The 27,518-nt window shown below is 52.0% G+C and overlaps 1 protein-coding gene across 2 annotated transcripts in view; it reads left to right on the top strand.

The window, feature by feature from the left end:
* Positions 1-27,518, top strand: part of CEP164 (centrosomal protein 164) — a 49,650-nt gene that overhangs the window by 6,480 nt on the left and 15,652 nt on the right. Inside the window, exons 5-20 of one of the 2 annotated variants that reach the window (XM_019543087.1) lie at positions 2,059-2,217; positions 3,762-3,890; positions 4,750-4,827; positions 8,770-8,880; positions 10,956-11,384; positions 13,113-13,187; positions 15,230-15,313; positions 18,761-18,846; positions 20,157-20,216; positions 22,061-22,267; positions 24,096-24,227; positions 25,066-25,282; positions 25,835-25,912; positions 26,178-26,309; positions 26,613-26,735; positions 27,329-27,472. In XM_019543087.1, the coding sequence (XP_019398632.1) occupies positions 2,059-2,217; positions 3,762-3,890; positions 4,750-4,827; positions 8,770-8,880; positions 10,956-11,384; positions 13,113-13,187; positions 15,230-15,313; positions 18,761-18,846; positions 20,157-20,216; positions 22,061-22,267; positions 24,096-24,227; positions 25,066-25,282; positions 25,835-25,912; positions 26,178-26,309; positions 26,613-26,735; positions 27,329-27,472 (2,244 nt within the window). The remainder of the gene's footprint in view (positions 1-2,058; positions 2,218-3,761; positions 3,891-4,749; positions 4,828-8,769; positions 8,881-10,955; positions 11,385-13,112; positions 13,188-15,229; positions 15,314-18,760; positions 18,847-20,156; positions 20,217-22,060; positions 22,268-24,095; positions 24,228-25,065; positions 25,283-25,834; positions 25,913-26,177; positions 26,310-26,612; positions 26,736-27,328; positions 27,473-27,518) is intronic. The other variant, XM_019543086.1, reaches the window with a different exon arrangement.

Raw genomic sequence — 27,518 nt, 5'->3', positions numbered from 1 at the left:
AACGATGTTGTATGCCACTGGGGGGGCAGGAGGAGCTGGGGCTGAGGCCACAGCATCTAATACAAGGCTCTTTCCTCTGCTGCATACAGCAGGATCTGCCACATCACTGCGAGGAACATTCTGGGCTGTTTTGTTCTTTGTTCATAAGTAATTGCTTCGGTTTAATCAGAACTTGCCAAATCGTTTGTTCTGAAGGAATAAAATAAAATAAAAGGTCAATGTGTGTAATGGTAATGAATTGCTGTGCTCCCCTATTGCTGGTATCCAGCTGCGACTCCACCGAATTGCTAGCTCCAGTTTCTAATTACCAGCATGTGGTAGCACTCAGTTAGCTGATAATAACTATGACTATAAATATCAGATAAACTGCAGATTATCCTGAAAGTTTTAATTAGCCCAATGGAAGTGAGTTTATCTTTGCTGAAGGACAACTAACATCCACAGCTCCATACACACAGTTAATGGCCATCTGTAGACAGTAATTAGTTAAGCCCAGAATGTGTAATTTACCCTATAACTGCTGATTTGGCGATGGCTCGGCAGAGGAGAGATCAGCGCACAGCTTTCTCCTTTTCCCCGTCCCCCAGCATGCTAGTGAATTAACTGTGTTTTCAGTCTGTAATTTTATATAAACACAGAGCACAGGAGGCTCCGATTTACCAGTGCACATGCTCTGTCACAGCAGTGACACAGAGCCATGCTGGCATACTGTGGGCATCACTGCAGCATGCGTTCCCCTCCAGCTTACCTTGTGCTGCAATGCACCGCGAGGTGCAAACAGTTGGATGAGGAATTCCATTGTGCAGGGAGCGAAGTTGAGCTTTCTGTGGCAGGAGTCAGCCCGTAGCTCTTCAGACCACCCCTCGGAGCGTAGTTCAAATCTTTCCTCTTCTCATCAGGCCACTTGCCTTTGGCCTCTCCTCCTGCTTGTCCTGTTTGATGTCAGTGCTTTGATGGGACTCACGCTTGCTCTCATGGAAGAGGAGGAATTGCTTGGGGGAGGGGAGTGTGGCTGTACTTTAAGTACAGTACAGAGATCATTAGGAACCTCTGGGTGAAGTTCTGCAACAGAATTGCATGCCACTGGACAGCTTCACCTTCCAGCTAAAGGTGTCACTGCAGCCTCACTTCTGTCTCAGACAGAGGTGCGTATTGCACCTGACGGAGGGCAGGAGGCTTCTGGCCATCTGGGTGAGGCTGCTGTGTCTTACTGTGCTGCAGGGTGGCACTTGGGGAGTGGGGGTCTGATTCCCATGTGGGTGACTGGAGGACTAAGCAGTCCAATGCCAGGGAGAGCCTGTGCCCTATCTTGTTGGTTAGCTCCACTGCCCGGCTGCTGTTGCTTCCTGCGGGCAGCCCTGTGGTCCTTCTCCCCTGTGGGCGGGATGTTGGTGTGGGACACTGCTAGCATGGGAGGAAAGATTGTGCCCAGAGCAGAAGCATTGTTAACCCTTCTGTTCATCCTCACTGAAAGTGTTAACTGCCATGAACAAATAAGTGTCCGGTTATAAATACACATTAATCATTTTTTCTCTACTGAAGCAATCCGATCTGTGAGCCTTAGCCTCTGCTTCACTTACTCGGGACTGTACAGAGCAGCTGAGGGACTGAGTGTGGGGAGCACCATCCAGCTGCATTCGATGACGATAGGACAGAGATCCTAACCCCATCCGAGGCATTCGTGTGATGGTCTTTGTGGCTGCACATGTAGTTCTGCCTGTGTGTGAATGTTGACTGTGTCCTATCCCTTAACTCCAGCTCAGGAGTACTACCTATTAGCTCCGTAAATCAGACTCCTCGCTAGTGTAAAACAAGCAGCCATGCATTCATCGTGGCCTTTGGGAGGGCTGTACGCATGAGTCAGCCAACCTGCTGTTTCTTATACATCTGACGTGTTTGCACTTGCTTGGAACAGCTTTCCGGTGGGGGTGGTTTAAATGTCGGCAGACAGGGTTTAAGTGGGAGGGAGATTTATTTTCATTCTGGTGTGCACATAATTTACATGTCATGCATGTTCTTTCTCTCAACGGACCAGCACTGATCTTGTCCCCATCCTAGTCTCCAGGTTCCCTGCTTGCTCCTGCCCAGGCTCCCCTGGGAAATCTTGCTCCGCTACGTGGTCTGGTGGATGTTCCTGCTGGTGCGCTCCGTGGTCCGCTCAGTGCTGCTGTGGGAAACTTTGTGGAACCCAGTCCAGGGATCAGAGGCGGAATTGGGGTAACTCTACCTCTTAGCTGCAAATCCTTTTGGGTTGCATTCATGGCACATTTGGAAGAATGGTTGCAACAGCTAGCAGGCACCTAGCCTCCCGTTTCAGAGGCTTCTGTCCTGTCGTCTTTGGAAATATTGTTTTGGTCTATGTGGCTTTTGCCCCCTTACTTTCTTCCTCTCTTTCCCTGGACCCCTCTAAGTGGCAGTGATCCACGCACGCTCCTACTATAGTCAGTGCGATGTATCGTATACAAATTGCTTGCAATGTTTCCCTGCCTTCTAGCCATCTCCATTTGTATATCAGTGCCTGTCAGCCTGGTTTGTGAGCGCCCACATGTTCTTTTTTAAATCCAGTCCTGGAGAACAGCTGGCTTGTTTAGGCAGTGGGACAGAGGGGTTCTCATTACATCACATCCCCATCTGGTAAGAAAGTCACTTGGGCCCAGCCAGGTTCTAGCAGGAGTGTCCACATCAGCCCCTCTCTGGACAGTGCAGAGAGGGCCATGGAGGCTGAGCAAAGATATTCTACAGCAGGAAGCAGAAGGCACGTTAAGGGGATGGAAAATAGTCTTTACTGTAGCTGATGCTCCAGGCCCAGATGCTGCATAGGGGATATACATCACCAGCAATTTCTATTAAGTGCATTTTTCAGGATCTTAATTTCTTATTTAATTTGAAACTGATCCATGTTAAGGCCACAACTTGCCCTATTTTATTCGTGGCACGTAAACAGAATAGAGGCAATTATTTGAGCAGCACATGTTGGCTGTTAGGCCACTGAACTGGAAGAAATCACTGGCTAAACACCTGGAAGTGGGGTAGGTTGAAATACTTGACCAGCCTGGACAGCTGTGGATTCTGCAGATGAGGCTCTGCTTTCTGTCCATGTGCAGCCTGACAGAAATCCTGTATAAAATAGTCAATAAAACTGTAAAAAATTAGTCCTCTGAATAAACGATGCCATGTCATTGTTTCAATAAGTGGGCATGTATTGTATCCTCCCAGCTAACAAGAACAAGTACCAATTTTGCCAGACAAAAGCAGAACATAGCAAAAGTTCAAATGAAAATGAGATAAAAACCAAAGCCTTAAATCAGGGTTTCCTGCTTGCTGATTTCTAAGCTGATTAAAGTTGGCAATTTAAATCAACCCTCCCTGGTCCCTTGAGCTATTAATCTCCCACCTTCCAAGAGCTTCAAATCCATCTCTGAGAAAATGGGAGGAAAATCACTTTCAAATTGTTCTGTTGAATTAATATCTGTAGAGGGCAAGAAGATTCTGGCTTGGGAAGGAATCCTTGCCCTAATTAAAAGCGCAGCCTGAAGGAAACTGCCACATCAGTAGCCAGTTAGGGCCTGTTCACGGTGCCTTTGCAAAACAAGCGTTCTTCGGACAGTTAAGTTAATCTGTAGCTTTTTGGTGGTGTGCTGCTAGGCTGGTGAAGCCTGTGGCATAGGGTAGCACTGTGCTGTTGACTGGGTTGCCATGCTTCAAGAAGCCTGTGTGGATGCCTGTCTTCTCTAAGTTTCATTTGTTTTTTGACATTGCAGCCTGCACAGACCCTTAAAGCCACTGGCCAAGCCAAGAGCCTGCTGGGATTCATCCACGAGAAGAAGGACTTCTTAAATCTCATGACTCTAGATGAAGGAGAAAATGAAGATGAAGAGAGTGAGAATCAGGTAGTGAGATGTGTGAAGTGCACTGGGTTTGTGCATTATTTTGTGAATGGTACAGGGAATTCCTGTGGAATATACAGTGATAGGCCATCACTGAGGGGGAACTAGCAACATGGAACAGCCAGTTGCTCCAAAACCTCTAGGTGTATCATAGCTAGGGTCAGAAGGGACCTAAACAGATCATCAAGTCCGCCCCCCTGCCTTGGGCAGGAACGGATGCTGGGGTCATGCTCTCCCCTGCTGGTCCCTCGCAGATGTGCTTCTTGATAATTTTCTCAAAGATCTTCCCCAGGACTGTGGTAAGACTGACAGGTCTATAGTTACCTGGGTCTTCCTTCCTCCCTTTCTTGTAAATGGGGACCACACTGGCCTTTTTCCAGTCACCCAGCACCTGACCAGAGCTCCATGAGCACTCGTATAGCCGTGCCAGGAGCCCTGCAATGACCCCTGCCAATACAAGCTTTTGTCAAGCTTGCCTTGCCCCTTCTAGGGCATCTAACCCCATTTTGTCTGTAGGGCTATAGTGAAGTAAATGTCTTCAGCCTTAGTGAGAACCTTGTTCATGTGCTTTAGGGTACAGACAGTTGCAGATGATGTCAGGGTCAAATCCTTCCTGCCCACCTGAGGTTCCTTTCTCCTGGGGTGGCTGTCTGTATGGCAGACCTTCCTGCCATGGGTCTTTAGCCATCAGAGGGCAATTTTGAAATGAATTGGATTCTAACATCATGCTGTTTCAACACTGTGCTATCTGGTTCTGCTACCACACATCTGCTTGGTACAGTGTTTAGAATTCCTTCCAATGTGGTCTAAAACTGAGTCCGGATAAGAACTCGGTGATGGTTTCTTTTCTTCAAACACACAGAGTCTGCGAGGGACAGCAGGATTGCTCCAAAATGTGCACATGGACATCGGTGCCCTGGGAAGCAGTTTTGATTATGAGGTAAGAAGAGAGCGCCCTTGGAGTCATGGCTGGTTCTTGGGGGAGACATTGGCCAGTTCAGGCCGAGGTGGTAATGAATCAGTGAACATTCTTGGATGCAGCAGAAGGGCTTGGAAGTTGAGATACTTTTGTATTCATTAATGCCCAGTCTGCAAATGATACAGACCATCTGCTTGAAACAGGCTTTGTAAATGAGGTCCCAGGGTTGCAGTTTTAAAATAGTGCTCGTGCCTTTACATTCTCTTGCATTGCCATAAAATAGCTCTTTGTAGCAGTGTAAATGGCTGTACAGAAGTCACCATCATTCAGGCTGTATAACAGGTTTATGTGAATTATTTGTTTTTATGTTGTAAAAATTGAAAAAAAAAAATCAGCTTTAGGAATGACGTACTTATTGACAGATCTCTTTCCAAAGGTTAATTGCTTTGAAAGTTTGAGTGTAATTTAGCCAGTCCTTGAGTTCTTGGTGAACGGGAGTGGGAAAATAAAAATTCCCATTTAAAAACAATAGCAAAAAAAAATTGCCACTCTCATTTTTGCTGTATTAGGTACACTTAAACATGGCTAACCAATGAAACTAGGCAGGTAAATATCTTTGTTCAGATTCTACTTAGATGATTAGCTGAGCAAAAAGGAACTAACTGAAACAGCTACTCTGAGCAGCTGACTACATATCTACTGAGCAGTTTAAGTGCTGTTGAAAAGCATGATGGTATCGGACTCTTGTGACATTGCAGGGCAGAAGGTTCCTGCCTGCCTCATTAGAAATCTTTAAAATACTGTGCTTGCTCGCTCAAGTGGGCGCAGGGGCATGTTTTGGTTTGTGTGCTCAGAAGGATATTTCTGCTTGCAAAAGACAGTTAATCATAATATTTGCAGTTATGAAACATTTTGGTATTCCCGTGAATGATTCCATGTGGCTTCTTGTTGTCTTAAATGAATCGGTACACCTCACTGCTCTGAGCCATGCTTACCACGCTTCCTGTCATGCTGTGGGATGGTGAAGAAGATTAAGGGACCACAACCGTCCTTTTGGCCCCCCTCTTATGAATTGAGGTTGTCATCAGGTAGCATCTGTGCTGGACAGGGTTTGGTTGCCTCATTTCCTTTTCTAGGAAGTGTAGAGAAATGGCATTCTCAAGTTCAGTAAGGAAAACAGTATTTTCATGATGTCAGCAGGGCTTTTTTTTTCTTTCCTGAACCTGCTGTTTCAACATTGCCCCTCTTTTTGGCAAGAGCACTCTGGTTCTGTGATTTTCATGGTGACAGATGAGCATTGCAGATGGCCGGTTCCTTAATGAACCTTTGTCACTGTCCCTATATGTTGCTGATTTAAATTTCTTCCTTCAAATGTGATGCTTCACCAGTGACACAGCATATCCAGCTTGGAGGAGGTGCATTTCTTTCCCCAGGATCGCCCGCTCCTTGCACATGCATACTTTATGGTGATCAGGTTGAAGATGAGAGGGAGACAGTGGGGCATGCATTGCAAGCAGTCTGTAGTGATCAGACTCAACTGTTCACATTGATGTTAATCCCTTCTCGCTACTGGGGAAACTTGGCTCCAGCATCTGAAAGGCAAATTAATTTCTTTTAAGATGCTATACAGTCTTTTCATTATCCTTTTTCATGGTGCATGGAAATTGAGCTTTAAAGCACTTTGCCAGAGAGCTTGTTAGCTTTGCTGGGCAAAGCGTGCAAGGGATTGCATTAACCTAGACAGGAGTAGGAAGGCTACGTGCTCCTATTATCTCCAGCACACCAAGAAGCCTGATGGGCCCCAGTTCATCACTGAAATGTTTAGGTAGTCTACAAGGTGCAAATGTACCCTAACTTCGTGTGTCTAGTTGCACAGCACTCTTAGCATTTCACTGATGTGGAGGGGCTTTGAGAATCTGTGATAAAATGGCAGTTCTCACCCACCAGTGAGGCTCCCTCCATCTTAAAAACTAGTTACCAGGATGGATGGTATCTTCAGGTTGTTAACATTGCCCTGGAAATTATTATTCACTTGTAATTCCATAAGATGGCAGTAGAAAAACATTGATGTTGGCCAACTCTCACTCTGCATCCCAAGGCATTCTCCAGTTTTATTATGAACAAAATCAGAGGGAGGAGAGGGCTTGTAAAACAGGCCCTACGTAGATGAGCGTATGAAGTGCTGGGGTGAAGCATTAAAGAAGCCAGATTGCCTACCAAGCTGGTAAGAATCCAGGCAGGGATCAGAAGCAAAGAGTCCAGAGACACTAAGCAATGGTGTTAGTGCCGTGCCAAGGTGCAGGGGTGTTTGGTGAGAATTGAGACTACCAAATTAAACAAGCCAGTCCAGAGCAAGGAGCACGGCTGGGAACAAATCCAGCGCTCTCTAGGGGTGGTGGTTGGAATGAGGGAGAGGGAAAGGAGTAACTCAATTAGGGAGTGGGGTGAAACATCAGAATAAGCCAGAGGCTGAAGAATTGGAGAGTCGGTTTTCTTCCATCATGAGTCATTTGTACCTATGGAACCGGCACCTTTTCTAAAGACAGGTGTGCTTAGTGGGGCTGGAAATGATGGGCTAATGCTGGTTAACTAGTTTCTGAGCCCATTTGGATGGATTTGCCTGTATCTCTAGTTCACATGGTAATCGCTGTGGAGTGGCATTAACATGCCTAGGCACACATGAGGATGGTGGAGCACATGGAAAGGGCCTGAGAGCCCCTGCCTGGGCGTTAGTGGATGGAGAATGCTTTGCAAGACAGTAGACATCCAGACTGTTCAGGGGGGTCTGGTGCTGTGCATGGTGAGGAGATTCCTCTCCCGATCAACTCCAGGGGTCATGTGGTCTGTCTGTGGTACGGAAAAATAAAATCCAGCAATGATATTTTTTACCAGATGGTAGTGTTTGGAGGGAGAACTCTGTCTGTACCCAAACCGCGCAGTGCAGCATGCTTGCGTGTGTTCATGTCGGGCCGTGTGTGAGAGCAGCACTGCCTATTCCAAGGAAATCGCACCTCTCCCCAGCTGTCCCTAAAACACCAAGACAGCGCTGGCTGGCTGAGGGCAGGAATGGCACAGGCTGCTCACAACGCTGTTCTCTTCACTACAGCAGAGAGCACAGTTAAAAATGTCTGTAGTGACCTAGTGCTTTCAGGCTGGTGGGGTGAGCCCCTGCTCTGGGGAGTGCTTGGATATGTTTAAATGGCCAGTGCTTTGACTGTTCGCCAAGCAGCAGCCCCAAAACTCATGTAGTGGGACCAGCTTGGCACCTGGGTGTTTGGGTTGCGTGCTGCTAAGCAGGACACAGGAAGCACTTTGACTGAGGACCGTCCAGCCCGGGCTCACCCACTGGCAGCTGCTGTGACTGTATCTTCACACGTGGGTTCCCTGTCCCCTTTCAGTATCTGTGCAGCCTTGCACCGAAGCTCCCCTGTGGAGGGGTCTCTGGGGAGAATTGTTGCTCTCTTGTGCCAGTGGTCTGGATAATCTGCTCCCAGGCTGGGTTCACATGGCAAGGAGGTGAACCTGGAGAGCGATGCAGTAAAGCATTCTGCAGAGATGGGGATGGGTGGGTTGGGGCTGGGGGTGTGTGGCACATCTAGTGCTGTCCCTGGGATTTTCATGAACAACTTGTGGGAAGTAGGTGCCTGAGTCCAGCATTGAAGGGCTCTGGATTCTGCTCCTTTCAGAGTATCAAAATCCACCCAGCTCCATTATGTTCCGGAGACAAGTGGGGGGAATCGAGGGATTCCCTACTGGTGACGCTTCTGCCTTTCTTCTGGAAATGTAATTTGTCTGCCATTAAGACAGCATCAGTAAGAAGGAAGATGCAAACTGCTAACTTCCTCTCTGGGTCATTAGTCCATGCTGTACTGGCGGGAGGGGAGGAAGCCATGATGAGCAAGCGCCCTGTGTTCAGAGGGCGGCAGGGGCGTGTTGGCTAGCAGATGTTACCCCGTTTATCAGGGCAGCTGGAAAGCAGAGGAGGACAGCGGTGGCAGCCGGTTAGCTGACCTCACAGAACCCGAGCTCCAGCACCAGAGGAATTCTGCCGATGAAACGGGAAGTCTGAGAGAGGTGACCAGTGGCTCTCTGACATCACTGGTTTGCATGATGTCACTGCAGCTTTGAGTAGAAAATAGCTTGCTCCTAGTGCTGTGATGTGGCATCGGGGTTGCATAGTTTGGCTCTGTCCCCTGGCAGTGCATGAGAAAGACTTACCACCCTGCAAAGCAGCAGGGAAGGCATCCCTCCTGACAGCCGCAGAGCCTGCCCCGCTCTGTGGGCTGCTCTGTCTGAGAACAGCCCTAACTCGTGACTCTGGCTTCCCGCAGCAAAAGCCAGAGAGCTCACATTTGGTTTGCTGGTTGAAAGCAAAATAAAGATAAGTTCCCTGCACGGTGGTCCTGCCCATGAAAGTCATGTATGTTCCAGCGGGTGACATGGCTGCACTGTTGGGTGTGCTGAGCAGGATACTGCTGCAGACCAAGACTTGCTTCCTGAAATCTAGCCCCGTCCATACAGCTGGGTTTGCTTCAGATCTGTGCTGATGGCTGGGGGCGTTCTGTTCAGGAGTAATTTACTTGATGGGCAGGAGTTGCACACCGTGTCACTCAGCTGCAGGTAGATTATGTGCCAGCTTGCAGGAGGACCAGCTGGAGCCAATTACTACCTGACTAGCACTCGAATGCCTAGAAGGACTTGCTCTGTCCTTGCAAAATGGAGGCTTTGCTTGTGTGAGAGATGCATAGCTGTGTCTTGTGTAGAGCTGTGTGTAGCAATCAGTCAGACGCAGCATTGCAGCCAGGCTTCCCATGCCTGTCCTCGAGGCTGTGCAAAAACCGGTTTCTGAGCTGTGTCACTGGCTCATGTGAGCTTGTCCTAAGAGACATCTGCCTCTTTGTACGCAGAGGCCCCACCAGTGCTCCAGTGAATGCTGCCGGGTGCCTGTGCCCATCAGAGGGAAGAGCGTACCTGTTTGTGTGGTGGGAATGGTAGTAGCTCCTTCCTAAAAGGCACTCTCTCGCACGTTTGGTGGTGAAAAGGGTAAATTCCAGAGCAGACCGTCCCATGAGGCACAGCCAGTGGGCACACGTCTCTTTGGACACACTGGCATCCACACGTAAGGGGGAAGTGCCAAGGAGACCAGGGAAGATAATCATCCAGATTGTAAAATCAGTTCCCAGCCCTTGCTTACCCTGGCAAGCCCCAGAAGGCCAGCCAGCTAGAGCACAGCACGCTTATAGGACCGTTAGCTGGGTACGGAGCCGCTGTGTAGATGGGCTTGAGGCTTTCCTTCTGTTCCCCGTTCAATTGCTGGTGACACTTGGAAGTGCAGCATTAGGGGAAAGTGATTTGGTTGCTGTCTGCCCTTCCCTAACTTGACTAATAGGTCGGCTGACTGGAGCTGGAGAAGTTCTCTCAATGGAGCGACAGCCTGTAGGGATCCTTGCAGCCGATGCTTTAAAGCAACACCACAGTAAAAAAAATCCCTCATAAAACATGCCACTCATGCACGGTACGTGCTGTACAGAGGCTTCTCGCTGCAGCGGTAATGAAACAGAGGTAACAAAACACCTGTGCTGCAAGTTGCCTGCTTGTCCAGGTCTTGTGCTACCGTGAGGGTCCCAAACGCCTGCTGCCGGGCCACGTTGCTGGATCTTTGGGGGCCCTTTCCCAAGCGCTGCATGCACCATGCAGAGAGCTCTAGACAGTCGCGGGGCACCAGCCTTTGTGTTCTGGTTGGTTTTGTCCTCCTGAGCCTGAAGACTTGCGCCTTTAATTCCTGCCAGGTCTTGGGCCTATGCCGAAGAGGGCACTGTGCTGGACACACCCTGCCTTGCCTCCTCTTAGGTGATGGTTCCAAGCAAAAATTACAGACCCAAAAGCACTGTCCTTTGGAAACAACTCTCTGCTACTAAACAGACTGAGGTTTTGTGAGTGCCCTGGGAGATAAAATGCATTCAGCACAATGAGGCCCCTTTTTCCCAAAAAGGGAATAAATTAAAAGCAACCTCACTGAAGTACCCTGAGCTTTGCCATCCTTCTTCCTGTAGGAATATGTAGCCCCGCTTTGGCAATAAAAACCTTCCCCTAGCTGGGGGAGAGCATTCACAGCGTGCAGCTGTAATTGTCTTTAACTTGCTGCCTAGAAGGAATCTTTACAAGCAAGACATGCTGAAGGAGAGGAGTCCTCTGCTGGTGCGTGCCCTCCGACTCCAGATAAACTACTCTACAGAGATGCTGACAGCAGCCTGTCTGGCCTAAACAAAGAGGAGTGTGATGGGAAACCCCCTGGGACTGAGCTAATGGAAAAGGAGGATGCTAAGGTAGAAGGTGAAATCTCAGCAGCTCAGGAGCAGCCAGGCACTCTGGGGGAGAAGACGACAGCCGGGACGGACGCACCTAGCAGTCGTGGGCCGTCCAGTGCTGCATCTCCAGATGTGGGAGCTGCTGAGGCACATCAGCCAGCAAGCCTGGCGGTCACTGTTGACACTGTGTCCATTGATGGGAAGGTTGCAAGTGAAACAAGGGAAGAAGCAGCTGATTTGCAAACAGACAGCAAGTTGGAGGCTGGAGAAGTAAGGAATTGGCCTGCTTGGGCAGGGCTTTGTGCGAGAGGTCTGGCTTGTCCTGCCCTCTCCCCAGCTTCTGAGACCCAGGTGTAGGAAGGCACTTTCAGCACGTGCTTACATCCTGTTGCCTTTGGTGGGATGTAGGCAGGTGGCTTGGAGCAAAGCGTGTGTGTGTAAGCACTTTCCTAGGTGCTGATGCGTTTCTTGGAGGGGATTGCAGTTCTCTACAAAATCCCAGCCTTGAGCTAGGGAACCCTACTTTGATATGCATGCAAAGTGCTGTTCAAAGTGCCTGACAGGCAGAAACACGGCACCGGGACACTGCTTTTGAATCTTTCAGTGCTGCCTCCTACACTGAGTAAGCAGGTTTTACAGCGAAGTTCACACCAAGCCCAGCTGTCAGTGGTTCTTCGTCACTCCCCTTCTGTGTTCTGTCTCTCAGCTTGTGCAGGGGGAGGGGGCAAAGGTGTAAAAGTCCTGCCAGTTGTGGTGTCACAGCTCTGAAGGGGGAGGTGCTGTAGGAATAGGGGAGAGGACCGAACTACTGAGGTTGCTTCCAGAGCTGTGGGTTGTCTACCGTGCCTCCTGGTAGCAAGTTACCTTCCCCACCCCTTTTGAAGAGAGACCCAAAAACTGACTGGCTGGGGAGCAAAAGGTGCCTTCTAGTGTGGTCCCTGGTGAGAGCAAAGCCTGTGCTGACCCAGCAAGGCAGTTTGAGCACCTGAGCTGAATCAGGGGACACACACAGGAGTTGGGCGTGCCAGGCACACGCAGGCGTCCAAAGGCATTAGAGCCGTGGTGACGTGATTCGCCACAGTCTGGAGCTGTCTCTTCCTGCTGGCTGTTATGGAGCATTTGTAGGGCACCTTCTCTGTACAAGGCCTTTGGAAGTTACAACGCAGAACCTAGACGGTGTTTCTCAGGATAAGGCCCTGAGATGCTAAGGTCCCTTCCAGCCCTACGGCTCTGTGGTTCCAAGGCCTTGCATGCATGTCCAGCGTCGCTCGTGGGAGCAGACCTGCTGAAGCCAGTGAGACTGCTCAGGGGCCCAGAGTTAAGCAGGCACTAGTGCTGGGGATCGGGACCGGTGGGGCCGCTCCTGTTAGCAGCCATATTTGTTATTGACCATAGTCTTTGGAGCAGCACAGCAGCCCTTCTCAGTGCTGTAGTGCTGTGTTGTTCTGAGCATCATCCTGATCAGGCCCACCTGTGTCTAGGAGTAGGGGTTGCACAGGCATTGCTAATGAGGGCTGATTGCCAGTCATAGGAGGTAGTGCACTATCTGGATGGGAAAATGGATAGAGGAACATGAGTCTGGGAGCTGAGTGGCAAGTTAGAGACAGGCAGGGAACAGTGGTTGGAGTGAGGAGTATATGGGGTTGTCAGAGGCTCTGCAGGAGCATGGGCGGTCAGGAAGGCCTTTCCTTGGGAAGCCCATGTGTTTGGCAGCTCATGTGAAGAGCCTTCCCTGCCCTTTCCTAGCCCTCCATTTTCCAAAAGTCCTTTCTCTGCATCACATGGTGCTTTAGGCAAGTCTGTGGCTTGCCCCCTTGGAAAGGTCTTCCCTGGATGCCCCAGAGACTTGGGGGTGGCTGCTTTCTTCCTCCCTGGTGCATAGCAGTTGGCTTGACTTCCCAAGTTTCAGCCGTTGTCCTCCTGCATGTTGGGCATGCCCGCAGAACAGGGAGGGCGGCAGGTGCATGCTGTAACTTCTTCCCTTCTGGGTTTTTAAAGGACTCTGAGGCCAGTGAGCGTGGGAAGGATGCACCCCTTGCTAACCATGTGGATCGCCAGCTGCTGCAGGTTATGGTGAGTCAGGGACCGGTTCCTGGGGTGTGGGCTTTGTTCTTCTGGGGGCACTCGGCCAGTTGCATAGCTGGCATCTCCTGCATCCTGCAGCCCTGCCATCCAAGCTACTGCATGGTCCCCTGGCTGTTTTGCCTCAGCCCCATGTGACATTTTGCGGCATGCTTGCCTGGCTCCTAAGCATCTTGAAGCATTTCTGAGCAGGTCAGACGAGTCTCAGCCTCTGGTGCTTTAAAGACAGAGCGAGCTGGACCTCCAGAGTGATTAAATTTGGGCCGATGTCCTGTGGTGAGTAGGTGGCAGAGCGAGGCATAACCCCAGCTCCGATTCCCAAGCTGCCAGACCTCCCCCATGCATAAGCCAGACACAGCTTGGGGTTGAGTAGCTTGAGCAGGTGTTTTGGTGCTGGTTACCTGCTGAGGCCTGGAATGCGGGCGAGACTGGTGTGTCTGGAAGGTTGGGCTATGGGATGATATAAGGCAGGCATACAGACAAGGGGAACAGACAAAGTCGGGGTATTGCAGAGTCTTGTGGAGGAGGCATGGGGTACAGTCATGGTCAGGGGAGGTCTGTCCACAGGGGAGCTGGAGGTGATATAAAAGGGGCAAGTATCTTATCCTCTGCAGTGTGGGGCACAGTGCTTCTTTTGGGATCTTCAGGGCACAGGTTTAATCAGCTGCTTCCCTGTGATTGCCCTGGCAATGCTAGCCTTTTTCTTGCTGTTGCCTCTGGCATGTGCTGGGGTGTTCTCAGGGTTGTGGGTTTTGTGCCTTGTATATGTGGGGGAGGGATTGAAGTGGCAGTTTGGGGCATTCCTTCAGTTAACGGTGGCCAGTGGACACAAAGACCCATGGGGCCCCTTCCAGCACTGTGCTCACCCTCATGTTGCTGTCTGTGGGCTGTGTATTGGGTGGAGTGTGGAGGGGCAGCAAATGCATGAAGTCAGCTTGCTCAGCTGAAGCTCGTGGCCCAAATTAGAGAATGGCAAGAAAAAGGCAGTGACAAGCAGTGTAAAAACTCAGAGAGAAGTGCCTTCCCACCTGCTGAAGGGGAGTGGGGAACCTGGCTGCTCCACAAGGGGGGGGGGGGGCATCCAGAAGGGTAGCCGTGAGATAGGGAGGAAAAGGCCCATCAGCATCTTCTCATCTCTGCAGGAAGCTGCCATTGCCATCTGCCAGGAGGAGCGCAGGCGGTGTGGCCAGAGCATTGCTGGGAATGACATTATTTGTCAGCGTTAGCAGCAGCCCATGTGTTGGCAAGTGCTACGGCTCCCAGCAGCACCTTTCCGTGGGTCTGCTACTGTGCGCATGTGCTCTGCGCAGGCCTGGGCTGGCAGGGAGGACATCTCAGAGAGCCACAGCCCTGTGGGCAGCTTGCACAGGCTGAATTTTAGGAAGTGCCCTTGCAGTATCAAAGTTTGAAATGCAAGGAGCTGGGGGAAGATCTTCTGTGGGGCCCACGGTGTGTCTGCCCACTGGGCCTGCAGGGTGGGGGCAGGCACGTACCAGCATGAAACAGCAGGCAGGCTGGAAGCAGTCCTGTGAAGTCCTCTGACTGTGGTGTTTCAGCCCGCCAGCCTGGGTGTGTGGGCTTACTCATTTAGGGCCTTACAGTTCTCAATCTCTGGCCCGTGGCTTATCCAGCTTGGAGCCTCCAAAAAATCTGTTTCCAGCAGGTCAGTTGGCAGGAGAACTGTGAGCTGGTGAATGTCTTTTGCACCATCTTTCCCTGCTCTCCGCTTCTGCTGCATGAACTCTGCCCTGTCCTGGACTCTTCCAGCCTGGGAAGCGGGTATCCCAGGCCATGCCTCGGCACTGGTGTTGCAAGCAGTTGTAGTGCAGGGGCTGCCTGCCTACTATTTTTGTCTTAGTGGCACACCTCTCAGGCATGTTTTGTTGAATCCTGATGTAACCATCTTTCTCTGGGCAGTTCTTCTCTATGCTGGTACAAGCGACTCGGCCCTGGATGCTCAGATGGGCTGGAAGGAAGTGCAGGCCCCTGCGGACCCCCCAGGAACTGACCCTCTCGTTCTTTGTTCTCTTTAGGACTTTGGCTTCCAAAGTCGGCTCTCCGAGCAGGTGCTGGATGTAGACGCTCTATCTCCTGTCCGGGATGGCTCTGAGCTGGAGGTGAGTGGTGGCAGTATGCTTGACCTTGGGTGCTGAGCAGCAGCTGGGGGAGAAAGCTGCATTGTTAGCTGCTCAACCACAGACAAGGCTGTGTGCCCTGTGCTTCTGAAATGAAGCTTCTGCAGAGGGTTCAGTGACTTGCCCAAGGCCGTACAATGAGTTTGTTGCAGAGCTGGGATGAGACATTTGGTTGGCACGAGTACAGCGGCCTGTCCAGAAGCGCAGGCCACTGAGCAGCAGAATAAGCTGCAGTGTGTGCCTCTCCCAGGCATCTGGTTAGCGGTGGTGCCTAGGGCTGATGGCTTATGAGGCTTGTGTCCAGGCATGTGCATGCCCCTGGCCCTTGGCTCCCTGGCATGTACAAAGAATTGGCTTTCTCTGGGGCTGTGGTGGTGAGGCGGACTTTCTGCCAGGTTGCTCATTTGTGCGTGTGTATGTCTCTTTCCTCCCCAGAAGCAGATGGGTGGGATTTGGATGACAGGAAATGGTGGCAGGGAAAACAAATCCCTCATGCTGAGAGAAGAAAAAAAAAAAAAGGATGGGGGGAGAAAGAAGTGGGGGTACTTTGCCTTGACCATTTTCGGTAACGGGACTTGGGCTTTGTTTTTAGTAGGTTGCCAAATTTTCCCTGAGAGCTGAGAGCCGCTCTCAGAGTCTATACGGAGCAGAAAGAGTGTCAGCCATGCCCGTTCAGCAGCGAGCGTGACTGCAGTAGGGCTGTGTTGGGCTGCAGGGGATTTGGATGCATCTTGGGTTTTTGTACTCGCCTTGGCAGCCCAGTGCGCCCGCCACGTATCACTTCCGCCTCCCCTGCCACCTCTCTTGCAGCACATGAGCTCTGCAGCGCGTGGGTAGCTAGCAGGTCAGGCTCCAGCTGGGGCTCACTCAGCCTTGATCTGATTGTAAGTGAATCAATCAGCTGTTCTGGAAGAGACCCCGAGTGACAAACCTGCCACCTGTCCAGCAGAGAAGAGCCATCCAGGGTGCTCTGCTGGCTTTGGAGTACACACCTGTCCTCTTGTGTTTGAGAATGAGGATGATGAGATGCGAAAGGCAAACAGAGCACGTGCCTGCTGCGTCCCCGTCTGCGTCCCCGCCACCCCCTCTCCCCTTTGCTGCCACGCAGGCTCGTGCAGACAGATTCCTCACTGGAGCAGACAGGCTTTGAGTTTATGGCAGCCTGGTCTCGAACACAGAGAGGTGGATTTGAGCGGTGCCCCCTGCAGAACTGCAGCTGCTCCTTTGTGTAGAGAGACAGGTTTAGAGGAGGTTTTTGCCTGGCACTGGCAGGGTTTGTTGAACTGTTTGTCTGCAGACTTGGCTTGCTCTGCCTCTGCGTCCTTTGGCAAAGTGTGGATTTGAAATGGCCAGTGTGGCAGCCGAACGGCCAGTGCCAGGATGTGGTTCTGCAGCCTGTCTGTTTTGTCAGGCTGTGTGGCAGCTTAGCCCCAGATTTGTCTGTTGCCTGTAATGAGGGACTGGGCTTCACTCCCAGCTCCTCTGCTGGGGACAGGTATGGATGTGTGGGTTGCTGGCTTCTCCCCTCACAGCCTCATTTCGCAGCAGGGAGAGTGTTGGCCATGAAGAAGGGCACAGCGCTGCACCCCTCACCAAGGGTTTTGAGAGCCTTTGATACAGGTTTCACATAGGATGCAAGCAGTATTTTTCCTGGTCTGAGGGCTGGATGGTAAAGTTGGAGAAGAGGTGAAGTCTCCCCTTCAGGGCATTACTGTTTTATTTAACTTAAAAGAAAGCCAGATTTGGAGCCATGGCAGCCTTACCTGTGCTAGCCTCTCCCCACTCCAATCTTCCCGCAATGGCTGCTTCTGTCTCAGTGTGGACTTTGAGCACCCCTGACAACCAGGAGACAGAAAGCCAAGCCAAGAACTGTCCTCGGCACCTTCACCTGCAGCTGTATGGGCAGGTGCTGCCTGCTTATAGAGCTGCGGGGGCAGACAGCTTGGCAGGGCCACACTGGAAGCCAGGCCTCAGAGCCCAGTCCCCTGCTCTGTCTAGTAGCCAGCCCTCCCCTGGGAGGGGGCCTGATCCCCTGCAAGATGGGCTGACCTCCCTGTTTCACAACAGATCTGAGTCCTGAGGGACAGCCAGGTAGCAGCCCACAGCACGGGGCCAGGGCCAGCAGGGCCCAGTACAGGCTCCTTCCCCATGGTTTCTTGTCGAGGTGGCAGTGATGGAGCCCAGGGCGAGGGAGAAGAGGTTTGCTGGGCTCCCCGGTGCTCGGGAGCTGCGGCTCTTTGTGCTGGGGCAGGAGGAAGGGAGCCGGCACGCTGACATGATGGGAAGTGACAGCACTAGCCGGGAATCCTTCTGCTGTTTGCTCCGCTAGAAATTTGCATAAATCACTGCTATTTTTAATTTCGTTTTTATTTTGGCTCTGCCCTGTGGTGCACTTCCATATGGCAAAGTCATGCCTGAGCTCTCAGCACTCCACCCCCAGTAAGCACGCCATCCCTGCCCCCGCGGCACCTACACCAGTACCTGGATCCTCACTGGAAAGAGGCATGGTTAACGCTTTCCCTCCTGAAGGGGCACTGCCACCAGGGAGGTCTGGGGCTTCCCTTCCCTGGCTAAGTCAGGGCGGTGGGGGTGTTTCTGATGGCCTAGTCTTGTCCTATGCAGTTACCCAAGGCTCCACTGTCTGTGTCTCTACTCCTTTATTCCCAGCGGGTTTTACAGGCTCGTGGTTTCATCCTTCCCCTGCCAGAGCATCTGCACTGTTGGGGGCAGCATCTCTGGGCAGGAGAGAAAAGCAGGGGCATGGCCACTTCACTAAGAAGGCAGCACAAGTGGCCCCCAGTGCATAGCCAGATGGAGGGAGCCTTTCTTTCTGCCCAGTGCTGGGGGAAGCTGGTCTCCAGGCAATCAGGCATGAGCCCTCCTTATTCCTATATCAGGACCATCCTGTTTTGACCCCATACTGGAGAGGAGCCAGGATTTGGACAGGGCTGAAGCATGAGGTGGGGGCTGTTCCCAGCTCCATGTGAGCTCACTGTGGCTTGGGCCTAGCATTCCACTTCTATGTCTACTTCCCTTTGTCTGGAACAGGAAGAGAAATTTAAGCCTAAATGTTCCAAAGCAACCAGTGATTTTGGGGGGGGTCTGACCAGTGATGCTTTGACAGGGCCTGACTTTCGAAACGCCAACAGAAATGGGGAATCTGTCTGTTGGTGTCGCAGGCCTGGTGAGTAGGGTTTGCATGTTCTCTTAGGTCTTCGGCATGCAGCGGAGAAGCACAGAGCACTGTGGTCTGGAGGACTGCCTGGACGGTTCTCTGGAGCTAGCTGGTTTGGCACATGGGAAAGTGCTTAGTGATGGGAACAGCCTGGTGCAGGTCTCCAGCAGCTCTTCTTCAAAGCCGTTGTGCATTCTCGAGACAAGCGTTGACTGCACAAGAGTTGGCCAACTCCACTCTGCTTTTACTTGCAGGCCCAGGAACTGGGAGAAGAGGAGAAGGACTGGAGCCAAGCCGGCATAGAGGAAGAGCAAAGCAAAAGGGCCCAGAGCGCTGCGAGGTATGGCACAGAGATGGTGCAGAGCCACAAAGGGTGCATAGGACCCTCTGGGTCCAGGCTGCTTTCCTGACCAGCCATCCCCTAAGGCTGTTATGGTCTGGTCTTTGCAACCCCTGCAGGAATCCCCTTTATAAAACACCTTGAAGTTTCTGCAGCCCCTTGCAGGCTTTTCCATCTTTCACTTTTCTCTCTTCTCTTCCCCCATGCCTCCCTCCCCCTCCCCTGCTGTATCAGCAGGTTTCAGCCTTGCTTCAGGCCTCTGGCTGGGGAAGCGAGCAAACTGCTTACCTTTCATGTCCCTGTAAGCTCCACCAGACGCGCAGTTGGCTCCTTGTTTCCCTCCAGGCGATCTGACTCTTCTCAAAGGCTAGGAAGGTTATTTTTCTCCTCTGTATTGCTGACCGGGCTAAGATCAGCCAGTGTTTTGGCTGTCCTACCAGTGCATTCTGGATTGTTTCAGATCTCCTGTTGGCATTTAACTGTGGGAGACTCGACCACTGGAGATGACTGTATGATCGATCCATCATGGCCCCACCCCATTCCCTGGGCACAGGGCCTGTTGGGATATTGATCTTGCACTGGTAGCTTGTCCCTGGCTTCCGGGTGTCCAGGGAAAGCCTGGCTTCTCTGTTGCTGGCATTGAGTGAACCCCGTCCTGACATAAGTGGGTTCAACTCCGTGTCCTTCCCTGCAGGTACGACCCCAAAGCAAGTCAGAATGTGAACACATGTTGGATTAGATTGTTTTGTCTCCTGGAGATTTAATTCCAGAGAGTGATGCTGGTTATCACCAGAGAGGCCCAGCTTCCAGACACTTGGTTGCTGCAAGGGCTAGAAAGTGGTAGTGGTGGGAGGGTTTTTTTTGGTGATTTGTGTTGCAGGCATGTGAACCAGGCAACTCAGTCTGCCCCTGAGGTTCTGCGGGGAGCCAGAGTAGGGTTTGTTTGCAGAGGATGTGTTGAGACCTTGCTCTCCCTGTGAAACTGCATGGTCTTCTGGGTTGCCGGGCAAACAGGCACCGGGGACCATGCCCTGGTGCTGCCAACGGCCCTGTTCCAAGGGACCTTGCAGAGAACCTGAGCTAGCTGGGGCAGTCCTCAGTGACCTGCTGCAGGCACCTGGGAGCTTGTGCTGGGAGGTGTTGCCCATGGGAAAACTTCCTGGACATGCGTTCCCAGCATGGAAGGTGACTCCTGATCATTTTAGGCCTGCTTCCTTGAGCTCTGTCTGCTTCTATAAATTCCTCCCTCTTTCTCTCAGCTAATGAAGCTGCTTTATACTTGCTTAGTCTCTCTCCTTTCTGCCTCTAAGATGTGGGAGTAGCAATGTGGATGTGCCTGCCAACATTTCCAGCTGTGACTTGGATGCAGTGTGAGTATGCCTAATGGGCTGGTTCAACCCAGGGAATTTCTCCAAGGACTTGGAGGAGAGGGAGATTGATAGGTGCCAACTTAGCCCCCAACCATCCACAGATCCTTTGCTGCTGCAGATGTAAGGGAGCCATCATTTCACCCTGCGGCCAAGCAGGTGCTGTTGGCAAGTATGCAACAGCACTGCCCCAAGTGCTAACACTGCATCCGGCCTCCACCCTCCTCTAAATGCCTTTTTCACTAACCCACTCTTCTGTTCCCTTTCCACTGCTGCCAAGTGAGAGGGATTTGGGCCCCTTCAGCACTCACAAAAAGGCAGAAGAAAAATCCATAGGTTTAGAGGATCCCAAACAGGAAGAGGTTTACACCCTGGAGCAAGTGGAAGCATTGCCCCATCAGTCCAGAGGACCCTCTCGTCTCTCACAGGGCATAAGGGCTTCATTTAATTCCCCTTGAGCTGTGAGCTGACCAGTAACCCAGTACATCTCTAACTGCATGGGGAGCCAGAGGAGTAGTTTCTCTTCCTCTCTTTCAGCTCAGCCCCTCCCTGGTATGGAAACAAGCCTCCTGGTCTTGTTACTGAGAGGAAGGAGACCCTTAGGTTCATTTCCAGGCAAGATCTGCTCACTTCCAGCTTGGAGAAGAGCCCCTTGGGTACTGCATGTGTCTGACAAGGCCAGTTGCACCCCTCTAGTTATGGGCTATGTGGCTAAACCCGGAGCCATCAGGGAGGAATACATTTAGTGGCTAATTCATGGCTCATTTGAGCTGGTGAGGTCACAGCCCAGGAAAATCCAGAGGTTTATCAGGGAATAAATGGGTCTTTGCAGCCATCTACTCTGCAGTACGTGAAGCATCCCACTGTAAATGGTCCCATCAGCTTCCCTGCCCGTACTGAGCAAGAGCCCAGTGGATGCAATTGGGCAAAACTGGCCTAGTAGTTCATGGGGCAAAGGCAAGTGAGTGAATCCATGGTGCCTGGAAGGGCAAGGCAGGGATGTTCGCGCTGTGGTGGCCGCCACCGCCTTGTCCTTGGAAAAGTTGTGTTATGGATGTGTACACATGGTTTTTCAAACAAATGGTGGCCAGAGGAGGAAAATGGATTAATGAAATGGAAAGAAGGAGCTTTTAGGCTTTGGCGGGTAGATGCCACTTCTGCTGTGGGCATTAGCATGAGCTGTGAACTGCAGGTGTGTTAGGAACACACGTGAGTCCTCCGGAGTCTCGAGTGCCTGCTTTGCTCCGGTGCACTTGCACTTCCAGTGGCTGCTTTGGGTTTTTGATACTCAGCCGGTGTGACTGGCACCTCTGAGCTCCCAGGTCCCAGCAAGGCTGAGGCCCATCTGCCTTTTCTGAGTGAGCCTGCCAAGTCCTTGTGTCTTTGACATGGCCACTGATAGAGTGGGATATCATTTTGTGCCCAGACCAAAGCACATTTTTCCATGAGCTTCATGGCTGCGCTGCCTCTTGTCAGAAGCAGCAGCATTAAAAACTGTACTTTATGGTAGGGTAGAAAGGGGCAGAGCTTTACTGTGTGCCAGCTGCCTCTGAGGTAACTGTCTGTGTGCATGCTCTTCCCCTATAGGCAGTGGCAGATAAACTGTGGTAAGCTGTCCCTTGGTGAAAGAGCAGGGGGCTGTCCTGCAGACCAAGTGGTGGGAACAGCACTTTCTGCCTGTCCTTTCCCTGTCTCACAGGGGTGTGGTAAGGTGTGCATCGCCAGTGTCCACAAGTGGCTTTCAGGCCCGTGGGGGCAGGTCTTGCTGAGAATTGGGGTGTTGTGGCTCTTGTCATATTGTGCAATTTAGCTGTAACCGGCTCTGAAGGGCTCACTGTCTATGCTAGGCAACTGGAGGAGGGGACCCAGCAAGCCGTGTCCTCGCACCAGCCTGCGGAGAAGCCCCTGGAGGGACCTGCCAAGGAGCTGGGGGAGGAGGACACTCATCTTCTGCAAGCAAAGAGGGAGGAAGTTCAGCAACTCCGGGAAGAGCTGAGGCAAAAGGAGGAGGAAGAAGCTCAGGAGCTTCGTCAGCAGAAAGAGAAATCCCTCAGGTGATTTCCTCTTGTGCTCCAGCCCCCGCGCACCACTGTGATTCATTGCTGGAGGCTGGGAACTTGGGTTGTACCACGCTCTGCCATCCCCAAGTTCTGGAGTAGCTGCCAGCATACGCATGTAACCGCGGGCAGATGGGATGGGTGCCACCCCACCAGTGTCTTGGGCTGGGGAGGCAGAGGGTGGAAGGATGGTTTCTCCTGCTGCATGTACAGGCTCTGTCCTGCGCGTGGCAGCCTGCACCTCTTGAAGTTGGGGTCCCCCAGGGCTCAGTCCTTGGGCCCGCACTGTTCAACATCTTTATCAGTGACTTGGACGAGGGGGTAAAAAGCACCCTGTTCAAATTTGCTGATGACACTACGATGTGGGAGGATGTGGGCATGCTAGAAGGAAGGAATAGGCTGCAATTGGACCTAGACAGGTTACAAGGGTGGGTGGATGAGAATAGGATGGGTTTCAACACAGACAAGTGCAAGGTGATGCACCTGGGGAGGAACAACCGGCACCATACCTACAGGTTGGGGAACTCCCCTCTTGTCAGCACGGAGGCGGAAAAGGATCTGGGGGTCATCATTGACTCCAAGATGAACGTGGGCCGGCAGTGTGGGGAAGCAGTCAGGAAGGCCAACCGCACCTTGTCATGCATCCACAGATGCATCTCGAGCAGGTCCAGGGAGGTGATCCTCCCCCTCTATGCGGCACTGGTCAGGCCGCAGCTGGAGTACTGGGTCCAGGTCTGGGCGCCACACTTCAGGAGGGATGTGGACAGCATGGAGAGGGTCCAGAGGAGGCCACTTGCCTGATCAGGGGCAGCAGGGCAGGCCCTACGAAGAGAGGCTATGGGACCTGAACCTGTTCAGCCTCCAGAAGAGACGGCTGAGGGGGGATCTAGTGGCCTGTTACAAACTAGTCAGGGGGGATCAGTAGGTACTGGAGGAGTCCCTGTTCCCCCGAGCACCGCCAGGAGTGACCAGGAATAGCGGTCACAAGCTGGCAGAGGGGAGGTTTAGGTTAGATGTCAGGAGGCGCGACTTCACCGTCAGGGTGGCTAGGGTCTGGAAGCAACTTCCAAGAGAAGTGGTGCTGGCTCCTACCCTGGGGGTCTTTAAGAGGAGATTAGATGAACACCTTGCTGGGGTCGTTTGACCCCAGTATTCTTTCCTGCCATGGCAGAGGATCGGACTAGATGATCTACTCAGGTCCCTTCCGACCCTAGAAACTATAAGTCCATGGGGACTTAAAGGTGCTTGGGGCCGCGCTACCTCTGTGCCTGGGTAAAACACCATTTCCATGGCAGATCAGGGAGCCTTTCTGTCTAGGAGGAGCTCTGATCTGATACAGGTGTGGGTCTCAACATGGCTCTGAACCTGTCTCTGGGGCCACAAACCTGGTTACAGCACTCCCTTCTGTGTTCAGGGCCTTACTATTCGGCAACCTTTCAAATCCTTGGCTAAATGGCAATAAGATTGGAGATCGAAGCAGTAGAGAATGTCGGGTTGCCGCAGGAGCACTGTTTGCTGAACTCTGCTACTTTTAAGCTTCATGTAGGGGCCTCAGATTTAGGCTTTTAGAAGTAGGGAATATGCCCTGGTAAGTGTGAGAGCCCATCAGTCTATGGGCTTGACAACCACATAGGGAGCAAGCCAAGGAGCTTCTCACTGGGCAAGAAAGAAATGGGGTCTGGGAAAGAACTGGGCCTGGGACCCCAGGTGAGCTTTGGCCAGGCGGGTGATGCCACTGGGAACCAGCCCTGGATCCGTGGGCCTTGGGAAGTTGTGGGGAAGTTATTACAGCATCTGATCTTTTTATGTGGTGCTCATCTCTCAGGTCTCTAAAAGAAGAGCTAGCAAAGGCCACTGAGGAGGAGGAGCTGCGGCTGCGAGAGGAAGAGAGCAAGAAGCTCTCTAAGCTTCGAACCCAGATCAGCGCAGAGACGGAGGCAGAGAAGGAGAAAATCAGGTGGGGAATTCACTCCACGTCATGGAAACCGCACGCCCCACAAATCAGAACTCCACAGCCGCGGGGGAAGACAGGAGGGGAAGTGGGGGAAGAGACCCTGTCCACGAAGAGCACTGGCAAGTGCTACACCTCGTGTGCGGGTGCTGTAGGCGACGCCTTAGCCAGTGAGGTGACTTTGTCCCGTGTTTGCAGGGCTCCCCTCATGTCAGTGCCAATGATCACAGTAGATTCAGGGAAACATCTGTTCATGGAAGGCAAAACTGACAAGTCGCACTGGGGTCTGCTGGGCCCTTTTCAAGCTGAAGAGGTTGATGCCTTTGGAAGCAAGACAGAGCAGCATCCTACAGAGAAGAGTCTTGGCATTGTCTCATTCCTCTTAAACTAGGCCCAGTCCTTAGGGCCGTGAATGAGAGAGCATTCTCCACTGTCCATTGTCTACTCAGAATAGGAAGACTGAGTGGGTTAGGCTGAGTAGGCATCCTCTCCTAGCTTAGGAGGGTTTCAAGGGCTTATGAGGAGAGCTGGAGAAAACAGATAAGGCATTGTTTTCATGTCTACATATAACAGAAAAGAAAGACAGGCGGCCTCTAGATGCACTAATAGCGCCTTTGTTCTTTGCCTGACTGTTTGGTCATCCACTTCCAAAATATAAATTCTAGGTAAAGCTTGAGGGATTCTTGTTTGTGAACCTGGCTGTGCTTTTGCTCTTCACTCCTTCAGGGCTATGAACTCCTTGTGGCAGTTGCTGCTGCAAGGCAGGTTGGTAAACCCAGTACTACATTTTAGTATGAATATCTCATGTGTGTGTTTCTTTGCACCCCTTGCAACAACCCACTAGAGCAGAGCAAGAAGCTGCGTTACAGAAGCTGAGGGAGGAGTATGAATCCCTGCAGAAGTCAGAGAGAGAGAGTGCAGAGGAGACAAAGAAACATGCTTTGGAGAAGATAAAGCTGGAAATGGAGGAGGCTCAGCAGAGAGAGAGGATGGGGCTCGAGCAAGAAAAGGAGCGAGTCCTGAATGAGATAAAGGAGAGATTAGAAGGAGAAAGAAAAGAGGTGAGACTCATGGTTCTGCTGAGCAGTCACATGTACTCTCTGCTGTGCCAGCATGGCCTGTCTGGTAGCACCTAGCCCAGGAGATTGTGCCACCCACCCTACCGAAGGGTAGTAAGTGATTCTGCAAAACACCCCGCTCTGCTTGTATTGCCTCTTTGAGGACGGCAGGTGTGGGGGAGGGAAGGGGCAGTACAGTCTAAGGCAAAGTGTCTTGTAAATGCAGATACTGCCATGCACAGGGAAAAGAAGCAGGTGCATCTAATGGTGTCCCACCAAATGGCACCCATGACACTGCGTTGTGATCGCAGCCTCCCTCCTTTCAAGGGACATGTTTTTCTGTTTGGTATGTCCTTGTTGGGTATTGGAGCCATGCTTCTGGAGACTGGAATTCCAAGAACTCCAGTCACCTTGTGAGCGCCTTGGTCCCGGATGGCCTGTACCGTGCGCTTATCCAAAGGTTCTCCATAAGGAATTGATCCAGAAGGGGGGTTACGCACCCTGTTCCCCTGACTAGCGAGGTTTCAGCCAGGCCTGTTGTTGATGTTCCTGCAGGCTGTGGAGGGATTAGAGAAGCAGTTTGCAGCTGAGCTCCAGCAGCTGAAAGCCGCAGCAGAGGAGGAACACCAAAAGGTAAGGCTAGCCTCTGGGCCTTAGCACAACCCATGGGAATTCTTCACTTAGCAGCATCTCTGAGTGCCGCTGGTGAAGCATGCATCCCTTCTTTCCATCTCCTGAAGGTGATTCTTACCTTGCTCAGCACTTGGACCTACTCCAGGTGAGGGGAGGTGGGACTGAGCAAACTGAGCTTTGCCATGCTGCCTCTGTTTTTGGGAGAGGGCAGTGGGGTGCTTCTGGCCAGATGCTGAGATGACTCTGTGAGTCCTTCTTGTGGCAGGTCGTTGCCAGCCTGCAGAAGCAAGTAGAAGAGACACAGAGGAGTGAAGAGACCCAGCTGCGGGAGGCGCTGGAGAGAGCAGAGCAAAAAGTCCAGCAAAAAGCTTATCACCTAACAGAGTATGAGAGAGAGGTGACTCTTCTTTCTGGCTGTGGTTCTGCGAGCGGGGCGGAAGCCTCCCCATCTGGAAGAGGGGAGAGAGGTGCTGTAGGATTGCGACTGTCCATCTCCAAGCCATTGTCTGGACACTGGGCACTTTACCCTTTTGATGCCAGGCAGTGCACAGGCCAGGGCTGCACCAGTGTCAGGACATAAGGGATGCTTTGACATGTCTGGGTGTTGATGTGCTTGTTTGGGGGGATGCATTGTGCTTTGCTGTGCCTTTAATGTGCTTTGCTGTGCCTTTAATGCAAGCTGCCTCTGTGATCATTGCAGCTCAGTGAGCTCATGAAAGAGAAGCGCCAGGAAGTGGAGCGAGATCATGAGAGGAAGCTGGAAAGGATGAAAGCAGAGCACCGGGAGATCCTGGCAAGGATCCAGGAGCAGTACGAGGAGGAGGTACTATCAGAGAGCACCATGGCGAGCCAGAAGATGCCCTTAGCGATTTGTTTGTTGCCACAGGAGCAGTGGCAGTGGATCCCTTAGTCTTGCAGCAGGTCCTGGGTCTGTGTAGGAAATGGGATGCGTAGGAAGTGGCTGGGCCAACCTTCCCCCTTGGGCTTTGATACGACAAGTGTAGGGGCAGCATTATTAAGGAGAGTGCCTGGATAGTCTCCCAGACTGTGGGTGCATCCCTGCATGGGTACCACATTCACATGCAGGTTTCTTCACAAGACCACGGCATGTCTGTTGCTGATGCATCTGTGAGGATCCTGACCTTGAATGTCCATAACTGTGCAGGTTCTGATGACAGTCACAAACCAGGCTGTTGGAAGACTGCATGCTCCTGAGGCTGCAGGCCTTGAGTGCGGTAGTGCTGGTATCACAACACTGCCCAGCCGATTGAGTTGGGTCTCAGCCTGTTAAAATGTTGGTTTCCCCCAACTGTGTGGGGGTAGGCTGCAGATGTGTGCACGTACACACATCTGAGTGCAGTTTTGCTGTGAAGCTTCATGTTCTGCTCCTTACACTGGTTGCTGTTGTGGCGGCAGGAGAGAAAGCAGAGAGCAGAGAGGCTTGGGGCGCTGAAGAGCGAGACGGAGCGTCTCCGGCAGCTCCACGATGGGGAGTTGCGGGCTTTGCGGAAGGAACTGGATGAGCAGCTCAGTGACCTGCGGCGCAGCCACCAGGAGCAGGTGAGTGCGAGCCCTGCTCCGGTCTGGGTTCCTGTCTTGGCTCAGG

Source organism: Crocodylus porosus, unplaced genomic scaffold, assembly GCF_001723895.1.
Source record: "Crocodylus porosus isolate Cpor-Errol unplaced genomic scaffold, CroPor_comp1, whole genome shotgun sequence".
Taxonomy (NCBI): Eukaryota; Metazoa; Chordata; order Crocodylia; family Crocodylidae; genus Crocodylus; species Crocodylus porosus.
The sequence above is the reverse complement of the archived record's forward strand: the minus strand, read 5'-3'. Positions and strand labels throughout refer to the sequence as shown.